This window comes from Lepeophtheirus salmonis, chromosome 6 (assembly GCF_016086655.4).
Source record: "Lepeophtheirus salmonis chromosome 6, UVic_Lsal_1.4, whole genome shotgun sequence".
In the NCBI taxonomy this organism is placed as follows: Eukaryota; Metazoa; Arthropoda; class Copepoda; order Siphonostomatoida; family Caligidae; genus Lepeophtheirus; species Lepeophtheirus salmonis.
The window spans coordinates 34207353-34225117 of record NC_052136.2 but is presented as its reverse complement, the minus strand read 5'-3'; the positions used below and the strand labels follow the sequence as shown (position 1 = coordinate 34225117).

At 31.3% G+C, this 17765-nt stretch overlaps 1 protein-coding gene across 1 annotated transcript in view; it reads right to left on the bottom strand.

The window, feature by feature from the left end:
- The window catches only part of LOC139905786 (uncharacterized), a 35963-nt gene extending 18837 nt beyond the window's left edge, over positions 1-17126 (bottom strand). The window contains exons 1-17 of the mRNA XM_071889505.1: positions 16891-17126; positions 16673-16816; positions 15343-15591; positions 14040-14330; positions 11910-12086; positions 11788-11851; positions 10746-10868; positions 9169-9380; positions 6972-7349; positions 5943-6802; positions 5296-5594; positions 5031-5240; positions 3996-4078; positions 3853-3938; positions 3667-3787; positions 3350-3618; positions 457-579 (exon numbers count right to left, since the gene is read on the bottom strand). Coding sequence (XP_071745606.1) covers positions 457-579; positions 3350-3618; positions 3667-3787; positions 3853-3938; positions 3996-4078; positions 5031-5240; positions 5296-5594; positions 5943-6802; positions 6972-7349; positions 9169-9380; positions 10746-10868; positions 11788-11851; positions 11910-12086; positions 14040-14330; positions 15343-15591; positions 16673-16816; positions 16891-16999 — 3798 coding nt within the window. The 5' untranslated portion in view covers positions 17000-17126. The remainder of the gene's footprint in view (positions 1-456; positions 580-3349; positions 3619-3666; positions 3788-3852; positions 3939-3995; positions 4079-5030; positions 5241-5295; positions 5595-5942; positions 6803-6971; positions 7350-9168; positions 9381-10745; positions 10869-11787; positions 11852-11909; positions 12087-14039; positions 14331-15342; positions 15592-16672; positions 16817-16890) is intronic.
- Positions 17127-17765: the final 639 nt, after the last annotated feature.

Below are 17765 nucleotides of genomic sequence, written 5' to 3'. Positions count from 1 at the left end.
TAATATCGAACATACCCTTTTATATGAAAAAATAATAAATATACAAAAAAAAAAAACTATAATTATGTACGAGGATAAATGAGGCAAAAATTTTTATCAATAACACTATTACTCCTAATTTTGGAAGCTTTCCACTCTCTGGCTTATTAAACTAAGGTCGTAGTTGACCCTTTTTTTTCCTTAAATTTTGTTAAGCTAACTCATAGTTTTTCAATTATGTATTATACTTGTAAATCATTACTTTAGTTAACAGTATCAAACAAGTCAAATATTCCACAAAATGCTAATTTTTTCATCTTTAAGGCACCAGAATTCAGAGTTGGATTGAGTTGTAGATCATCAATTTCATTTATAATTTAGTCTACTGTGAACAATACTACATACCAAATTGTTGTCAAATTCCTTTCCACGTGAAAAGTTATTATGGAATTCCTCTTAAATATATATATGGCTTACTGCCTTTTGTTTGACGGTTAGAATGGCTGACCCATTAGGATTATTCACTCCGACTTTTAGAATGTACAATTGGTTATCCGAATAGGTCCTTTCGATGGAAATAATAAAGGCTGATTCTGGGCTCTAAAAATACAATATGGAACAAAGATAGAAAAGGAATTCATTAAAATATTGGTAATATATATTGAACATTGCTATATACAGTTTGTGTAAGCGAAAATTCATGAGCTCAAACGTGATTAAGATTAGCATCTTTGTTTCTAAAAATTTAAAATATCCACCCTTAATAGAGTCTTTCAGCTCAATAGTATTTATATGAGGGATAGCATCATAGGCATCGGCCTCAATGGCGTCCCAAATCTCAAAGTTAAGGGAATTCAGCTCTGGTGAGTAAGGAGGACTCCATGTCTTTGGCCAGAAATTGGCTTAATTATGCCAGCACCAGTTTTTTGGCCATGGTTAATCTGGTGGAATTTACTATTGCTGTTAAGTGCTGGTATTTTTACCAGACTTAGGCCTTGAGGCCCATGTCTCGTTGTGCTTTTTAATGAGATTGGGGGTAAGTGCTTGTGTTTTCACCAGACTTAGCTCTTGAGGTCCATGTCTCGTTGTACTTTTTAATGAGCTTGGGGGAAGTTTGAGTTTTTTCCTCATCACTGTCTCCCCTGAAAACACGTACTCCTACAATCGTTTTTGTGTTGACACCACTCCTAGGCTTCTGTTTATTGTTGACACAGCCTCAAACACTTTCTGATCCTCATTAAGTGTACCTGTTAACTTTGACAATTTTAACCCCCTCACAAACTGGAACTCCCGGGTGGAGCAAATGAAGTTCTCTAAGTTTCTTAGACGACATCACGAAACTGACTTTGTTTAGAAAAATTATGTATGACGTAAAAAGAAATGTCTCAAGACTGCTCTTTCAAACGATGTATGTTTTATTTTCCAATTTTAATTTGTTTGGAATTTATTTAAGTTTTAATGCATAATGAATTTTTTCTGTACGCTCGCTGTACAAATTTCAGAAATTCAGACTAAAAAAAGAGACAAACTAAAATTCATACAAAAATTTGAAAAATATCTCGAGTTTTTATTTTAAACAATATAAATTGTAATTGGGAAGTGAATGATTAGCAGATATATTATTTTTTTTGTTTCTGAAGAAATTTTAAAAGACTTTATTTTTTGAAATAATATTTTTGGAATGAACTTTCTTTAATAATATTTGACAACATATATGGCTCATTGACTCAAGAACAATATTGCACAAAAATAAAGAAAAATGGATGCATACAACCCAAAATATTATAGACAAATTGGAGTCGATTATAGGGTTCTTATATAAATTTGTGGTAAGACTTGAGATACCCAAATATTACTTTTTTTTTAAATCTATCAAGTTCTCATTTATATTTATCGTAATGATCAATTTTGGCTAATTTAAGCACAATTTGCAGCTCCTCTGAGAGGTTAATAAAAATTATTTGTTGACCTAAATTGACGATAAGTCTTAAAAGAATACAAATTTAATCCAAATTCAGTTTTTTTTTAAATCATGCATGCTTGCTTTTGTGTTGACGGAGAAAATATGTCATTTTTGACAAAATATATATAAACATTATATTTTGGATGACGTTTGTTATGTTGTGAAATAAAAACGTAATATTATTTTTTTAGAAATTAATTTAAATTTATTTTCGGCAAAATATTTTGAAATTTGACAAATTATTGTGTGTTAAACATACTCCCTGTTAATTTTGTCAGCTATGAATAGACGCTGTGTATTCGCTTAGGAATATTTTAGCTTTGTTTTTTTAATCTATAATGTCACTAAAACGGTTCGAAATGTAACGAAACAAGACAAAATTAAATTCTTTGAGACATAATTTTTTCTCAAAAAATAAAAGTATGTAGTCAAAATTATGATTGAGTTTCGCAGGGCTGTAAACTCGGGTTTGTCTAGGTTTTAGTGCGAGTACGGAGTCCTTTTGTCTATTTTGTATTATTAAGTATAAGAATTTATTAAGCTCTGCGTCAGTTATAAACTAAAAAGTATATTTTTATTTACGCAGCTACATTTTTTGGAAAGTGTACTGTGTATAAATCATTATCAATGACGATAATGGACCTCGACTCTAAGGAAAAACAGCCTTCGACGCCATACACAAAGATCCTTCCACAAATTCGTCGGGAAATTTGTGCCTTTGCGTACACATTAGTGTCAATATCATCGTCACAAGTCAGTGTCGAAGAATTGTTCTGCCCTATAAAATTCATTTTAAGTGACCAGAGGGCATCAATGAAATAGGATCTTCTGAGTACAATTCTTTTCTTAAGAGCAAACTGGGTTATGTAAATACTTGTTAGTTGTTACTTCTTATATTGTACTTGTAAATATACATACTCTAAACGAAAATGTTTAGTTTTGAAGATAATGTTACCTTCCATTCTTATGAAAAACAAAACTATTTTACTCAAGTTTCTATTACTCCAATACTTTTGTTTGGGAACCAATTTGCAGAGTATGAGATTGTTTTTTGATATTTTTGTCGCAGTGTTCATCAAGATTGATAGACGGATTGAAATATCTATCAAAGTGTGTAACTTGCCAAATCCGGGAGCCATACTTGAACTTCCTGTTAGACTCGGTACTTGGTCTTCAAGTTCAACTTGGACTCACCCTAAGAGTTTAACGAGTCCACAGCCCTCGTGTTTTATCACAGCTTATATCATTAATTAAAATTTGTAAAAAGGTCATTTAAAAAAAATTATCTCAAAATAGTCAAAGTTTTATGAAAACCCCTAAGACTCTCTTCTAAAGAAATTTCCTTGTAGCATCCCTGAGTTTACTAACCTATTTTTAAAGAAAAAGCTATACTCAAATATTAATTACCGATTCAAATGTAATTGAGTTTACTGGGTAATTGAATCCAAGCGCAAGATAATACCCATCCTTCACTTTCTTCTCAGCTGTGAGTTGATATGTAGAAACTACTAGATTACTTCTTCCTTTATCGATGTTTGATTCCAACCACTTTATTTGATATATATAAGACTTTATGAATTCATGAAGAGCAATGCACTTATCTTTGAAAGAGAGTTTGAATTCATATAGAGTAATTTGATATCCATAAGGATTCGGTATCAATGGTGGACATTCTCCTAGAAATACTTTGCTTTAACAGCATCAATATTTTACAATTTACTTACTAGTGCTGCAATTAGGAAATACCATGCTTTCATCAAATTTACCATTAGGAAGACAGGGAATACTGACTTGATTTTGTATTGACCCATTTACTGCCTCATAGGGGCATACATAAGTAAAGCTCTGTTAAAGAAGTTTATCTGTCAAGTTTTCAAATGCACAAAAAATTGAAATATCAAATTGTATACATCATTTATCCGTGTACTGAGTGCATTGCTTTGGGGAATCCAATGAGTGTCATCAGGTGGCAAAGGAGGATCAAAACAATATGCAACTGTAATTTTGTAAACTCATAAGTGCTCTGAAAATTAATAGTCAATGTCTACATTACTTGAGCAATTCATATCTCCACAAACGTTTGGATGAATGGAAGTGGATCTGTTGTCAGACAATGAGTCTGCATTGCACATTCCACTGAAATAAAAGAAAATATATTACATCAATTTTTGACATCGAAATGTGTATATCAGGCAGTGTACATGGCCTTTGCCCACTGCAACCTATGCAGTCGCTGTAAGCGGCCATTTTCAATAAGGCTCCACTGCAGAGAAAGGAAAATATAGAGATAACAAGGACTTTTACTTAGCTACTTGGTTTGGTTAGCCAGACAGAGAATAAATATTATGATCTTGAGAAGTTTTATACAGCTGCTGTGTTTGGTCTACTATCAAATATTATGCTAAAATCCGAATGAGCAAAATCAGCATATTAAATTTATAGCTATTTCGATTAAATGTTTTCCATTCAGAATACTAAAGTTAACAGCTGAAGGCAATGGAACAGTCTTTTGCATACCTTCTCACCTCTATATTTTTATTTTGCTATGATCTCAGTGAAGAATAGAAGGAAACAGAAGAAGGCCCAAAATTAGTTCGTAGTTAGCCAAAGTCTTATCAACCTTGGAAGTATTATTTTATAATTATTGTCCTTAAATCGTGATAAAACATAAGAACAGGAGCTCATTCGAATTCAACAAATCAATTTTTTTCAGAGCACTGATAAGGAGAAAAGAAGGTGAAAAATCAACGGCCGAGAACAAAATAAATAGTTTTTTTTTCTTTTAATGAAATAAAACCGTACACAGCGTTATACCACTAATATGAATATTCAGACTGTATTTTTGGTTAGCTGTAAATTATTCTACAACTCTGAACGATTATGAGTGTTCTGTACGTTGATTGGTTGAATTCGAATGAGCTATGTGTAAATAATAATCGCGAGTTTGGAAGAATTAGCTAACAGGCAACTAATTTTGGTCCTTTTTTTTTTCAGGTGTTTTTTTTTTGAGGAAAGATTTCGATGTTTAATGAAGATCAAATCGTGTTATAGGATCTGAATTGATCTGCTTCTTCACTTATATTCTTACATATAAGAGTCCATTAAAGGAAGAGGTATAGGAACTGCTTTGGAAGGAGCTTCATCGGGGATAGATCCTTTTGGTAATACCCATAGTTGAGCTTTTTTAATAAGAGCTGGAATAGTCTTCCAAATTAAGGGTTGTGTATCAATGTTATTTTCATAAATAGGCCCTCTCTTGTGTACGCCAAAAAAGTTGACATTGTTTTCGTCTCCAGTCCTAGTAAGAAGGATAGCTCAAGACGTTGTTTGATCTTTTTTTTTTTTTTACTTACCATCCAATGGTGTTGTTATTAAAAAAATCATTTCCATTTTGAGTTGAGAAAGAATCATGTGTGTTTGTTCTACTAAAGAATCCATTGATATTTAATTTGTATCCAGGGGAAACCCCAACAGAAAATGAGTCATATTGAATAATATGCAAATTATCATCCATGTCAATTATTTCTATTCGAAGTTCTAAACCATTATAGTGCTCAGAGAGCAAATGAACATTCGCTAAACCAATCCAGTGCTCCCCTGTCCTCAATCCAAATCCATTTATGTAATTAACTCGATTCTTGGTTTCAAATACCTTTGTTCAATAATTTTGAAATAATATTAAAGATAACGAAACATTTAAATTTGGTAACAGATAGGAAAAAAGCCCCATGCAGCAACTCCAAGTCAAGACTAAAGTCTTTTCTCAAAAGTCTTGAAATATTTCAAAAGAAATGTTAGAACATAAGCCAAATATTTAAAGTTGTAATATAGTGCCAATAGTATTTTAATGTAAAATAGATTTCTTGAGTCCTAGTTGAGTCGTAAGTCTTAGCTTTCAAGTCAAGTCACAAGTTTTTGATTGTGGGGTCAATTTGAGTCTTTGAAATATGGACTCAATTCCAAGTCCCTCTCTCTGTTTATTGTGTATTGATAAATATACCTGCCCTGATCCATAGATCCTTTGGAGTATGAGTGTCCAACCAGCTCCATTGCATTTCACATCAATCATTTGACGATAATTCCTCTGTCCAGAAGGATCAATGGGAAATATATGAGCTTGTCTAAAGTTCATATTATAGAGGGACCAACAGTCTCTTTCGAGTGGTGTAACTAAACTTGGCTGTTCAACATGAACCTCAACACCCGTTAAAAAAATATCTCCCATTAAACTTTGTGGATTTTGAGTAGTTATATAAATCATTTGCGATTTCATTTTTGAATCACAATAAAATACATTGGAATTAGGCTTTGAAACGAGACAATTCTTTGTCTTTTGGTCTGAAAATAGCTTTGCTTGAGAGATACTGACATTAAAAACAGATTCCTTTAAGGCCTTATGCAAAACTATTTTTCTAATTTGAGTATGATATGAATGAAGATCGATGTTCATTGATTGAGAACCAGTTATAAAGGACTTCCTTGTATTTTGAGTATAATAGACGTTATGAAATGAATATTTTCCACGCGTTATATCAGAGACATCTCCAAAAATGAGTTCGACTTCTTTAACATCCTTCAATTCATCCGCAAACATCACAGAGTTCCCAGGACTGGGGTTGATACAGATAACTTGTATGACTAAAGTTGAATTGCTCTCTGTTTTTTCACACCAGACTTGGGAACTTATTCCAATTTGGATATTTTGTGTGGTGTCAGATGTTCTAATGTAGATGTACTTAATCGGCCCCCAAGAAGAATCTGTTTCAATTTCAAATCCTTGCTTGATATTAACTCCTCTCTCATTCGTTACTCCATTGAATAGGATCTCATTATCATTTTTCAAATGATTTAAAGGATTTTCTAATGAGATTTTTTGAGTTAATTAGAGATTTAACATACATGGTACACCAACAATTCCGCGAATAGACCATTCATAAACGTTGTAATAAATGAATTGTTTTGAGCGGAATTGTCGGTGTATTTACATGCTTCATCCAACATGAAAAACGTCATAAACTAATATTCTTACCCATAAATGTCCTTAAGTAAAAAACTATTCTTGATATTTTGACAGATTTTGTCTTGATCTGAAATGATATGACCCTTCCGTAAGATTGGGGAGGACAAATGAATGTAACCGACCCAGCTGTAGCAGTACTTGCTAGACAAGTTATAAAATCATAACTTTTCTTATTGAATTTATAACTTAAAAAAGAGTCTATATGGACTGATATATCATTGATTCCCGATTTGCCAATCACTTCCAATGCAAGAACTTCATATGTATCATCCAAAATCACATTAATAACGGAGGGATCCTTAAATTGAATGGGAGGATTGTTTTTAGACACAAGATTCCTTTTTGATAAAGCTTGATTCAAAATAACTTTGTGAACTATTTTATCAACTGCATTCATGAAAAAAAGTTTGAATGGTAATAATAATTCAATAATGATATATATAATTGTTAGTGTTGAATTCGAGTTATAACTATCGAGTTCGAGAAATTGAATATCGAGTCGAGTTCAAGTAAAGAAAAAAAATTATTTAATTGCTAAAATTCAGCAATGAAGTGTGTTTGACCATCTCAATAAGACAACTGCCTTATTGAGGTAGTCAATAAAGTGTGAGCACAGTTTATTTATATATTTTGTAAATAAAGTTATCGAAAGTGGCGCCGTCATGTAGTAAAATAATACAACTCCCTGAATAATAATGTTATTTAATAAAAAAATTAAGTGTATGTTACTATCATAGAGGGCACTGTGAAAATTCTTTTCAGCATACGGCATTATTTCTAATCAGCTAGTTTAAACAATAATCTATAGACTGTCATACCAACTTGCAGATGATATTTCTTTTTTTAGTTTGTTCATACCCTATTGAAGGTATATCTATTAAAAGATAATTAAAGCTTAACTAAACTAATTCAACTGGTAGACAGTGGTACTTTACCATGATATTTTTGAAAATGTTACCTTCTTATAGAGGGTGATTTAAAATTAGTACTGTTTTTAATCACTGATGGCATTGGTTTAACTAAAATATAAATTATTTCTATTAATATTGGATCTTTGATAATTGATGTATGATGACATAACTAGCTGACATCTATGATGAGGTCATTTAGATAAGAGAAAGTTATAAAAGACGATTTCTGCGTCCAATTCAAATGGTTCCTAAAGGCTTAAAACGTCTTAATACATAAATATAAATAAAGGGGTGTATAAAATATGTCCTAGAAAGCAGGAGTTATTTTTTATAGTTACAACCATAACATGATATTTTTTATTTTCTAAAGCTGTTATCATTATTATCCTATTCTTGAGAAGGGAAGATTTAAGTATAAAGTAACACAGGGGCGTTCACAGAATTTTATTTTTGAGTAGTAAATTTTTTTAGGTCAAGCTTAAATTTTAAACCTTTTTTTTTTTACAAAAGAAAACGTGAACAAAATTTATTTTAATGGTTTTGCCATTTAAATTTATCCAACAAAGCGATAATTCTTGGAAGTTAACGACAGAAATTCTTAGATTTTGGAGATGGGATCAAACCCCTCCAGCCCACCCCTTTCAGACGCTCCTATATTAAAGAATGCCTATGCTCATCAAAAATGGAGATTAATAATATTTATTTACATAATTGGAAATTATTTCAAGAAGTTGTATCTTTAGGTATAATCACAACAAAGGATAAATTAAACTAATTAAGCTTGCCATGTTTATTGTATAGTTATTAATAGTGATGAAAATCATGTCTATAATGACACGTTTATTAAAAAAATCAACATGACAAGACAAATGTTTTGAAATGTAAGAAGGAAATAAACAAGAATTACACCAATGTGGTTCCTCAATTCTACTTTGAGTCGAACAAGGACTTACAATAATTATTCACCTACAAATTCTGAAGGTTCTCTCCCTCTTTTATTAGCACAAACAAAGGTTTAATCAAGTTTGAAATATAATTGAATGTAGTAGGAAAGGAAGTTCACTCCTCGGGAGATGAATAATAATGACAGCAGCTGAGGATATAAAAATTTGATTAAGAATTCTAAAAGGAACGAGGCAGCCAAAAAATACCCGGAATTTACATTACTACCCCTTCATCTTTCCATGTTCAACTAATTTTTCGAAGTAGTTTGAGTAATTTTCAGAAATTGTCGAGTTTTGGTTAAGTTCGAGTAATACTCGAATCCAACACTAATTATTTATTGAATATATTACTGTTATAGTCATAAGGGAAGACTTCCTGTACAGATACTTTTTCACCATGTTTGAATAAGTGTATGTATTTTCCCTCAATGGGCAACTTGCAATTGATCCAAATAATATCATCTACTATAGCATTAAAGAATGCTGCACAAAGAGAATTCCAGCCGGAGAAGGGATTTGGATCATGGCCTATTCGAATGAGGAACCCAAATTTCATCACTTTTCTAAGGGATCTAATTGATTATTATGAACTTATATAGAAATATCAAAAGCAGTATAGAATGACCGGTTGGCGGGAAGAATATCTGCCCCATTTTAGGGGGCTGCAAAAATAATAGGGGAGCACAATGTGGACTGTCAACACAAAAGCAAGCTAGCATGTTATTCTTCGAAGAATTATCCTCAATTTCTAAGATGAAGTACTATTCTTATTAACCCTTTGGGCGTGTGGCCAATTGTACTTAAATGAGCCAAACTTGATCGTCACCATAAAAGAATAATAAATTGATAGACATGTTTTGAAATTCCAAATTATATTACATATTCCAATATGAAATCAATTTTTTAAACTGTTGGAATACAGTGAAAAAAGATTAGAATGATCTTTACTGTACAGAATATTCCGTCCAGTATGTAACAAAATTCAGATATTGGAATACCCTGATTCTAAGCGCACATATCTATATTATTTTTATCTAGGGCATAAACACGAAAATGATCTTTAAATCCTTCAACAAATATCAGTTTGGACTTTAGAGCCTATTTCATTAAATTAATAGTTTATTTTACAAATACTCTAGTGTTCGTACCTAGCGTTAAAGTTGACATTTTCTGATGGAAAAATTAAGTTTAAAAAAGAAAAAAACGGTTGTTTCGTTTGTTCTTTCTTCTTCTTTTTTTCATTATTCTAATAAGTCGTCGTGGTGTTTACTTCCCCCTCTGAAATAAGCATTCTTGCCTATCTCAGGTATAAATAAATATATGAGTTTAAATTAAATAATGATAATTTTGCTACGCTTAGCTTTTTTTATGTAGAAGGTTCTTCTCTTCATAGCATTAATTAATTCCCCCCCCCTTAATCATATAACACGCAGCTGATATAAACTAAAAGCTTAATTCAGTAGTACCATTTGTTTCTTTACCGCCTTCTCCTCCCTATTTTTTTCCTTGCAAAAGTGTCAACTCCATAAGTTGTAACTAACTTTGATTTTTATATGTATGGTTCATTCATCTCGAAATATGGCTCTAGTTTGTAATTATAATTAAACTTGGATTTTTAAAAAAGGCTCTAAGGCCAAACCGATGTAATTTGAAGATTTTAACTGTAATTTTCATGTTAAACGGCTTAAATAAGAGTATTAAATATGGGTTCATAACAACAGGCAATCATAATGGTATTTTCTATTTTTTAAATCAATCAATCAAGAACGGTAAAATATCTTTAGAAGGGGTGTCTAATCGAAAGCAGATGAGACATTTTTTTTAAATCTATTTTTTTTTAAAAAGATCCACCAAGATTTATAAATATGCAGTCTAGGGGTGAAATCTAAAATGTGAAAAGTCATCCCACTCTGCTAATTGCAATATACCTTGAAAGTAAATCATGTTGAATCATTACTCCTATAATGTTTGAGACCTTACTACAAATAAAAGAAAGAGGTGCAGTAAAGTTCCAAAGGTATGACGATGTAGGATCTAGGTCCACCAGAGCCCTATAATTATATATAAACATTTATGTTCATAATAATAAAAGCAACATATACAAAGTGGACCCTGAATACTGTTAAAAAAAATGAAGAAGTTTAGAGATATCATTATAAGAAATATTGCATGATAAATTAGAATTGATCAATTGTCAACAAAGTTTGCTTAAAATATTTTTTTTGGTGATCCTTCATTTACGAGAGAGAGAAAAGAACCAAAATAAGAAACTCCTCAGTTTTTTTAAAGTCTGGCACGTCTCCCAGTATTGCTTTTAGCAATGATAAAGTTTTTCCCGTTAATATTAAATTTAAAAGACAAAATGATCAGCTTTTGTCAAAAATGGATCTACCAAAAGCAAAAAAAAATTAAAAAAAAATAGGGTAAATGGTGGTATTGGATGCCATCAGCAGTTCTGGTAAGACGGCTCCTACCTATTTGCATTTCGGGGTCAATTTGTACAGCATTGAGTAAATGAGCATCATCTTAGAGAAAGGTATCCTACCATGGGCCCATTTCGACTCTTCAGAAAAGAGGCTTAGACAATTCAACAAGATGGTGCTTCCACTCACACGTTCAATATAACGCGACACTGAGATGGTGCTTGACTTATCTCTATGGCTTATGGAGTCGATAAATTTGATCTCCATTCAGTCCAGATTTTAATTTGATTGATCTTGAAATCTGGTCTATTTTAGAGGACAGAGATTCTAAGAAGACCATTCAAATTTGGATGCACTGAACGCCTCACGCAATCACAGAGGTGATCCATGCTAGATAGTCTAACAGAATCAAGCTTGTAATTTCTGTAAGAGGAGATCCTTTTCAATATTTTTTTATCCCTATAGCTATTAAATCTATTAGTTTTAATTTTACAGTATTTAGGGTCAGTTTGTATAATTTGCATATGTCATTATTTTTTTAATCTACTTGGTATTTCCGGGAACTAAAGTTGATACTGACAATGAGTATGGTTTTAATTGAAAATAGTTATCTAAAAAGTAATTCATGCACAATTAATTGTTGAAGTCAAGAGATTAAACTAAAATTACCTGGAAGATATGCAAACAATTCTATATGTTTGGCTTTCTTATGAGGTCCATTCAACTCCGAAACATTGGCCGTACATCCAAATTCGAACCATTTTGATGAATCAACATTTGAATATTGAGAGAAGAGACATCTATTTAGAGATGGCTGTTTATGGATACCCATAAAAAATGCACTATCTACGAAAAGTATAAAATTATTAGGTTATTTCTCAAAGAAATAAGCAGGGGGTTGGACTCGAAACTTGAGCTTAAAAAAAAAAAAAACTCGAGACTAGAGTTGGTCTCAAAAGCAAAGAGTTGAGAGAATTACTCGACCTAAATCGATTTTTTGAGTAAATTATATTATGATCACTTCAATTTTTCAATGGATATAAAAATTTTACACTCATAAGAATTTTGTTTTAATGAAAATTCAAGTCAAGTTATAATCCATCCCGGATTTTGAGTGAATTTTCAACAAAAAACCACATTCAATTGTGGTATGAGAGGAATTGCTATAGTTAATATATAGGAAAAACTAGGTTTTGTCTCCTCCTGAAATCCCGTTCTTTCCGGATTTATCCCGGTGTTTTACATATACTGGAAATTCCTACACCCCACACAAGTATAACAGAAGAGATCAACAAGAAATTTTATTCTTGCCTGTTTGGAAACTGAGCATAAATATATTAAGTATAACTTATCAATTCGTTTATTTATCATAAATAATCAATTATGAAATAGCCATGAAGGATCAAGTGAGATGAGGGAATTGAAAGGGGGCAAAAAAATACACCCATAGGGTATTTTTGTAGTATCGAGGTAACGCCGTGATGTCACTTTGACAAAGAAAAAACAGGGGTTCGAAATTATTTTATGTAAAAACAAAACTCGATATTGAATTCAAATTTAAAAAGGGAAAAAACCCTTCACATTTATCCGTCACCCTAGCCACTGTTCCTTACACTGAGAGACTCTAAGGAAAGAGGCAGTAGACATATTAATGGAGAGATAAAAATATCACATTGATAAGTATAAAATTGTCCAATTGAGTATGAGCATTTTTTTTTACTCGCGTTATTGTTAGGGATGGGATCTTTGTAGATAAATATTACAGTTTTATTATTCTCTAATTCTCCAAATACCAGGAAGAAACTTGAAATTTACACAGGTAACAATTTTTAAACTATTTTTTTATTTTTCTAACAATATTCATATTAAAAAAATGACAATAACAAATTATTTCAAAGGATGTCTGGTATATATTTATTCAACTCTGATACCATCATCCGTGAGAATGGCAGTAATCCTCTTTCAGAAAACAATGCAAGTCTTGCGTATTAATTCTAATCTAGGCATTATTTGCATATGCTTTCATAAGGTCACAGTAAGAGGCCATTACATTTTGAGAGGTCAAGGTCAACCCGATAAATAAATATAGGTGGAGATTTTGCACTCTACCGAGTGCCCATTCTTGTTTTAATTATAAAATAACTCTTAAAATTCATTTATTTTTATAATTTGAAACATATGGTTTAAATCCGTGAAGACTCATATTTTTACAAAACTTATAAGAGCGTTAGAGCCCTCCAAATGATGCACAATTTAATTATTTTTTTTACAAAATAAATAGGTACACCCAGTATGTTCCAAATCTAGTCATTTTTTTGCTCAAAGTCATATGAATAAGGGAACATATTTTAGAATCTCGCCTCTTTCTTAGAGTATATTTACTTTACCCCACCTTTAGAAATAAAGATATATAATCTGCCAGTATGCTAAAAAAAAACTGACAATTTGAAGAATGTTTGGGAGAAGAGTAGCTAAGCTGTCATGACATTTCATTAAATCAGCTGCAAGAAGCTACAAGATGAAGGAAAGAAACACAAACTTCACTTCGTATCTAGCAATGATATATGCTGGAATTACTCGAATGTGGCTCATCAATTCTATTCCGAGTTCAACCAGGACTTACACTAAAACTTCAGATCAAATCCTCAAAGTTACTCTAATGATTACTTTTTACTCTTCAAGAATAAAAGAATAATGATAACAACTTTGGGAAATATAAAAAAAAAACCTTTTGGGGTTGGAGCCATTATCATATTTTTTTAATCACTGATAATTAATATGTGTCTCCTCCTTACTTACCGGGTATATTTGTTCGTATTAATCCAAATCCATCAACTGTTGGCATTGATGATAATATTGTTGACTCTTGATACCATTCAATGTATTTGAAGCTCTCTGGATAAAGTATTTTGAGTCTAAACCCATAATAATACCTGAAAGACTCGAATTGATGTAAAATAGAAAAGAGGTCTATGCCCTCATTGATCTTTAATATGTCATCCTCGTTTTTAAATTTTTTCTTTGAAACAACATTTTGTGAAAAAATTAAGTGCCAATGAGTTGAGTTAGCTTCTTCATCGGATTCTGACTCTGCAAAAATGATTAAGTTGACTTACTCATTTTGGAATACTTTATTTAGGGAACGGGTATTCTTTTTTCTTTTTTTTTTAACCAACTTAAGGCTACTTTTTTTCTATTCGTGTATAATAGAATTGAATTAAAACAATTGTTTGAAGAATGTCCAAAGGAGTCAAAATAAATTTATTTTTCAAATATTGTTCTGATGACATAAGCTAAATAGATCAACCGAAAAAAGTATTTTAATTCCTTAAGACATTAATTACTCTTTATTTTTTTATTTCTTCATATTTGTAATCTCCAATACCAAGACTTTCATCCAGTTATAATATCTTGTGTCTATCCTTCCTTGCTTCAACTTCTACATAAATTCAGAAATTTATTGTCAAGGTTTCAAATAATATTTTTGTCTGTTCTTATTTGATTATTTATTCCAAGGATTAACGATGAAAAAGGGAAGCATTTTAAATTATCTACATGTTTTGTATATTATTATTATCAATTAATGAATAATTTAGAGTCTACAAGAAAAAAGTTATTTGTATAATATGTGTCTTGTCAAGGCAAAAGCAAAATAGAAATAAAAATTTTAATCTATAGTTATAAATGTTGAGTATCTCAATTCATCCTACAAATTTGAATAGAAAGCCAATAATTAACATAAATATGTCTCTGAAGTATTGGGTATTGTCAGAATGAAGTAAAAAAATAGCTGGGAATTTATCCTTCTCTTTTGTTTAAATGTCAGAAGTACTCACGTTATTAAATAATACCATTCTGTGAAGAATAGGTAAGATAGATAAATGAATACTGAAGCCCGGCCATGGCACAGAAAACGTTGGGTACCCCCACATTACAGGATTGTTTTAATTCAATTCCTTCCTCACTCTATAACTCTTCTACTCAAAAAAAAAAATAGCCCTTATTTTGTCCAAAAAGCAAGAAACAAAGATTAGGTGTTCCATGTTTTGTATTGAGTATTTATTGACCTATTATTATAATAAATCATTTCGAGTAAATTTACCCACAGAACAATCCTTTTGGCACATAATTATTCGAAAATGGTTCTCACAGACTTCGTTCAATATTTGATGTCCGGCTACATCATAGAAAAAGCAGTTTTTCTCCTTCACGGAAAAGTCAATCTCCATCGGAATATTCCCAAAATTTATAAATGTGTCATTATCTCTCCAACGAAGTATACAATTTGACGCATTGCTACAAGAACGTGGATCCTTTATTAAATCTAATGTAATTTGTTGCAGAAGGGAATCTGCAATACACATAAAAATTTAAGAGTTTGACACCCTAATACATGTTATTCTGTGAGATTGTATCGGTCCTTTTTATCAGAGACATGAAGGCCGCTATCAGCCCTACTTGAGCCACCCTAGACCAAAGCTTTGTAAAGAAATTATGTGCAAAGTTAGTTCCACATTAGGCTGGAACTGGTCATTAAGGCAAAAGACGGCTATATTAATTGAAAATGTAAATCATTAAACTTTCCAAATTTGATGATGATTTTTTTTTAAATATAACAATTTTTGTAATTTTCAAAAAGTGTTGCATTTTGGACAGAGGAGCCTTTAATACTTTCAGTGTTTTCATGAGTTGACTCATCTACATTGGACAGGAATCTTAGAGCCCAAGGCGACACACTTTCACTTTTTTTGACTAAGTGTAATTTTTATATAATAAAAATTTTAAATTGGGTGACAATGACGTCACTATTATATAATTGCCCCCCCCCCTGAATCTACGTTTATGAACTAAAAAGAGTAATACCATATTGATGTAAATAAATCAAGGACCTTTGTTTAGAATTCTTGTTATTTCATATCTTGTCACTGATTCTTATATTGTTAAATTCATTGATTCAATGTATATGATACTTAACTGTTTGCTACAAGAAAAATACAGAAGACAAGCTAGTATATGTTTTTTTTTTGTTTTGTTTTCAAATTTATATATTTCTCTTTTAACAATCAAGGTTGTAAGCGTATAAAAAAGCTCGACGCGCAAATCGTTTCATGATAAAATCTTAAATGTTAAAGTGTCCTCTGAAAGACATGATTTTCACAAATATTATAGTTAAGTACCTTAGTTTAACGGTTGAATTCTTTAAGACAAATGCAAGTATCTTTCATATCAGATAATAGTTTGCAGTTATTTTTAATATAGGCATTATCAAAAGAATTCATTATGCTAATAAACTTTGTGGCAAAAATGGTATTTTATGATGACATCATTTAGTTAAGTCAATTTCTAAATGACAGCTTTTGTATCCTATTCGGATACGTCCTTAAGATTGGTCAACATTTTGGAACCGATACATCCCTATTTGATTGCCTTACTTGAAACGATGACATCCATTTGAGACTTTGTTTTCATTCGGGGTAAATGGGCATCCATGGATTTGCAAGTTTGGTCAGGTGAAATTTGAGGGAGCGTAGTGACATGATAGAAGCATTTATCCGAGTGAGAAAAATGAAAATTTGCTAATCCCAACATTGAATTATTAAATGGATTGAATTAATCAAAGCTTGGATCGAACTAATAGAGTTTTACTTACCGATTTTGTCGAAGTTTTTACCTACAAATAAACAACATATATCAGCCTTAAGTGAATAGAAACCATGAAAAAACTTATAAATTAGGGAGACCATACTTGAATTTCCCATCAAGAAGAGACATGGTCTGTTAAGTGGCGTTTCATTTTGCGGGAAGGAGGTTCAAACTTTTTGACATTTGTAAAATTTACAAATAAATTACTGATTAGCTTTCATTCTTGTTTATCATTTGTGTGTTCCTTTTTTCATTTCCGAAAGGAAAAATAGAAAAAAAAAGTGAAAGAGAAACCTCCCGAAAAGATAACACAAATGCATATTTGTACATCCACGTACAAGTCTCAGGATTTAAACGCTAGCCAAAGATCGTATGGAGTATCTCCAGCTCATCATAAGTATTGGATATTTCTAAAACCTAATTATAAAGACAACAGTCCTGATTATTTATTTTTTTCAGTAACAGGACTAATCTTTATTGGGCTTTTATTTATTTTATTCAGATTCAAAAACTCCAAACGAGGAAGAAATCTTCGTCATTCTAGCTAGTTAAGAATCATGATGGGAATAGTAATCATATCATTAAAGATGAAGTTATAAGCGCATTGGGCGTGGTAAAATTAATTCATCCTCTTAATTTGAACAATTTGCATATACAAGTTACAACATGTACAATCAGATTATACGATTTAATTACGCATGAAAGGCATTGTAAAATTCTACTACTCATATATTTCTTCAGAAAACGTTTCTGTACGGACAAAGTCTTTGTACAACGCCATTTCAGATGTTGAAGTTTCATCAATAGCTGCAATGCTGAATAGTGATTCATAACAAGGGCATTGATTCATAGTAAGGTCTTGAATAAATTTTTCGTCTATCT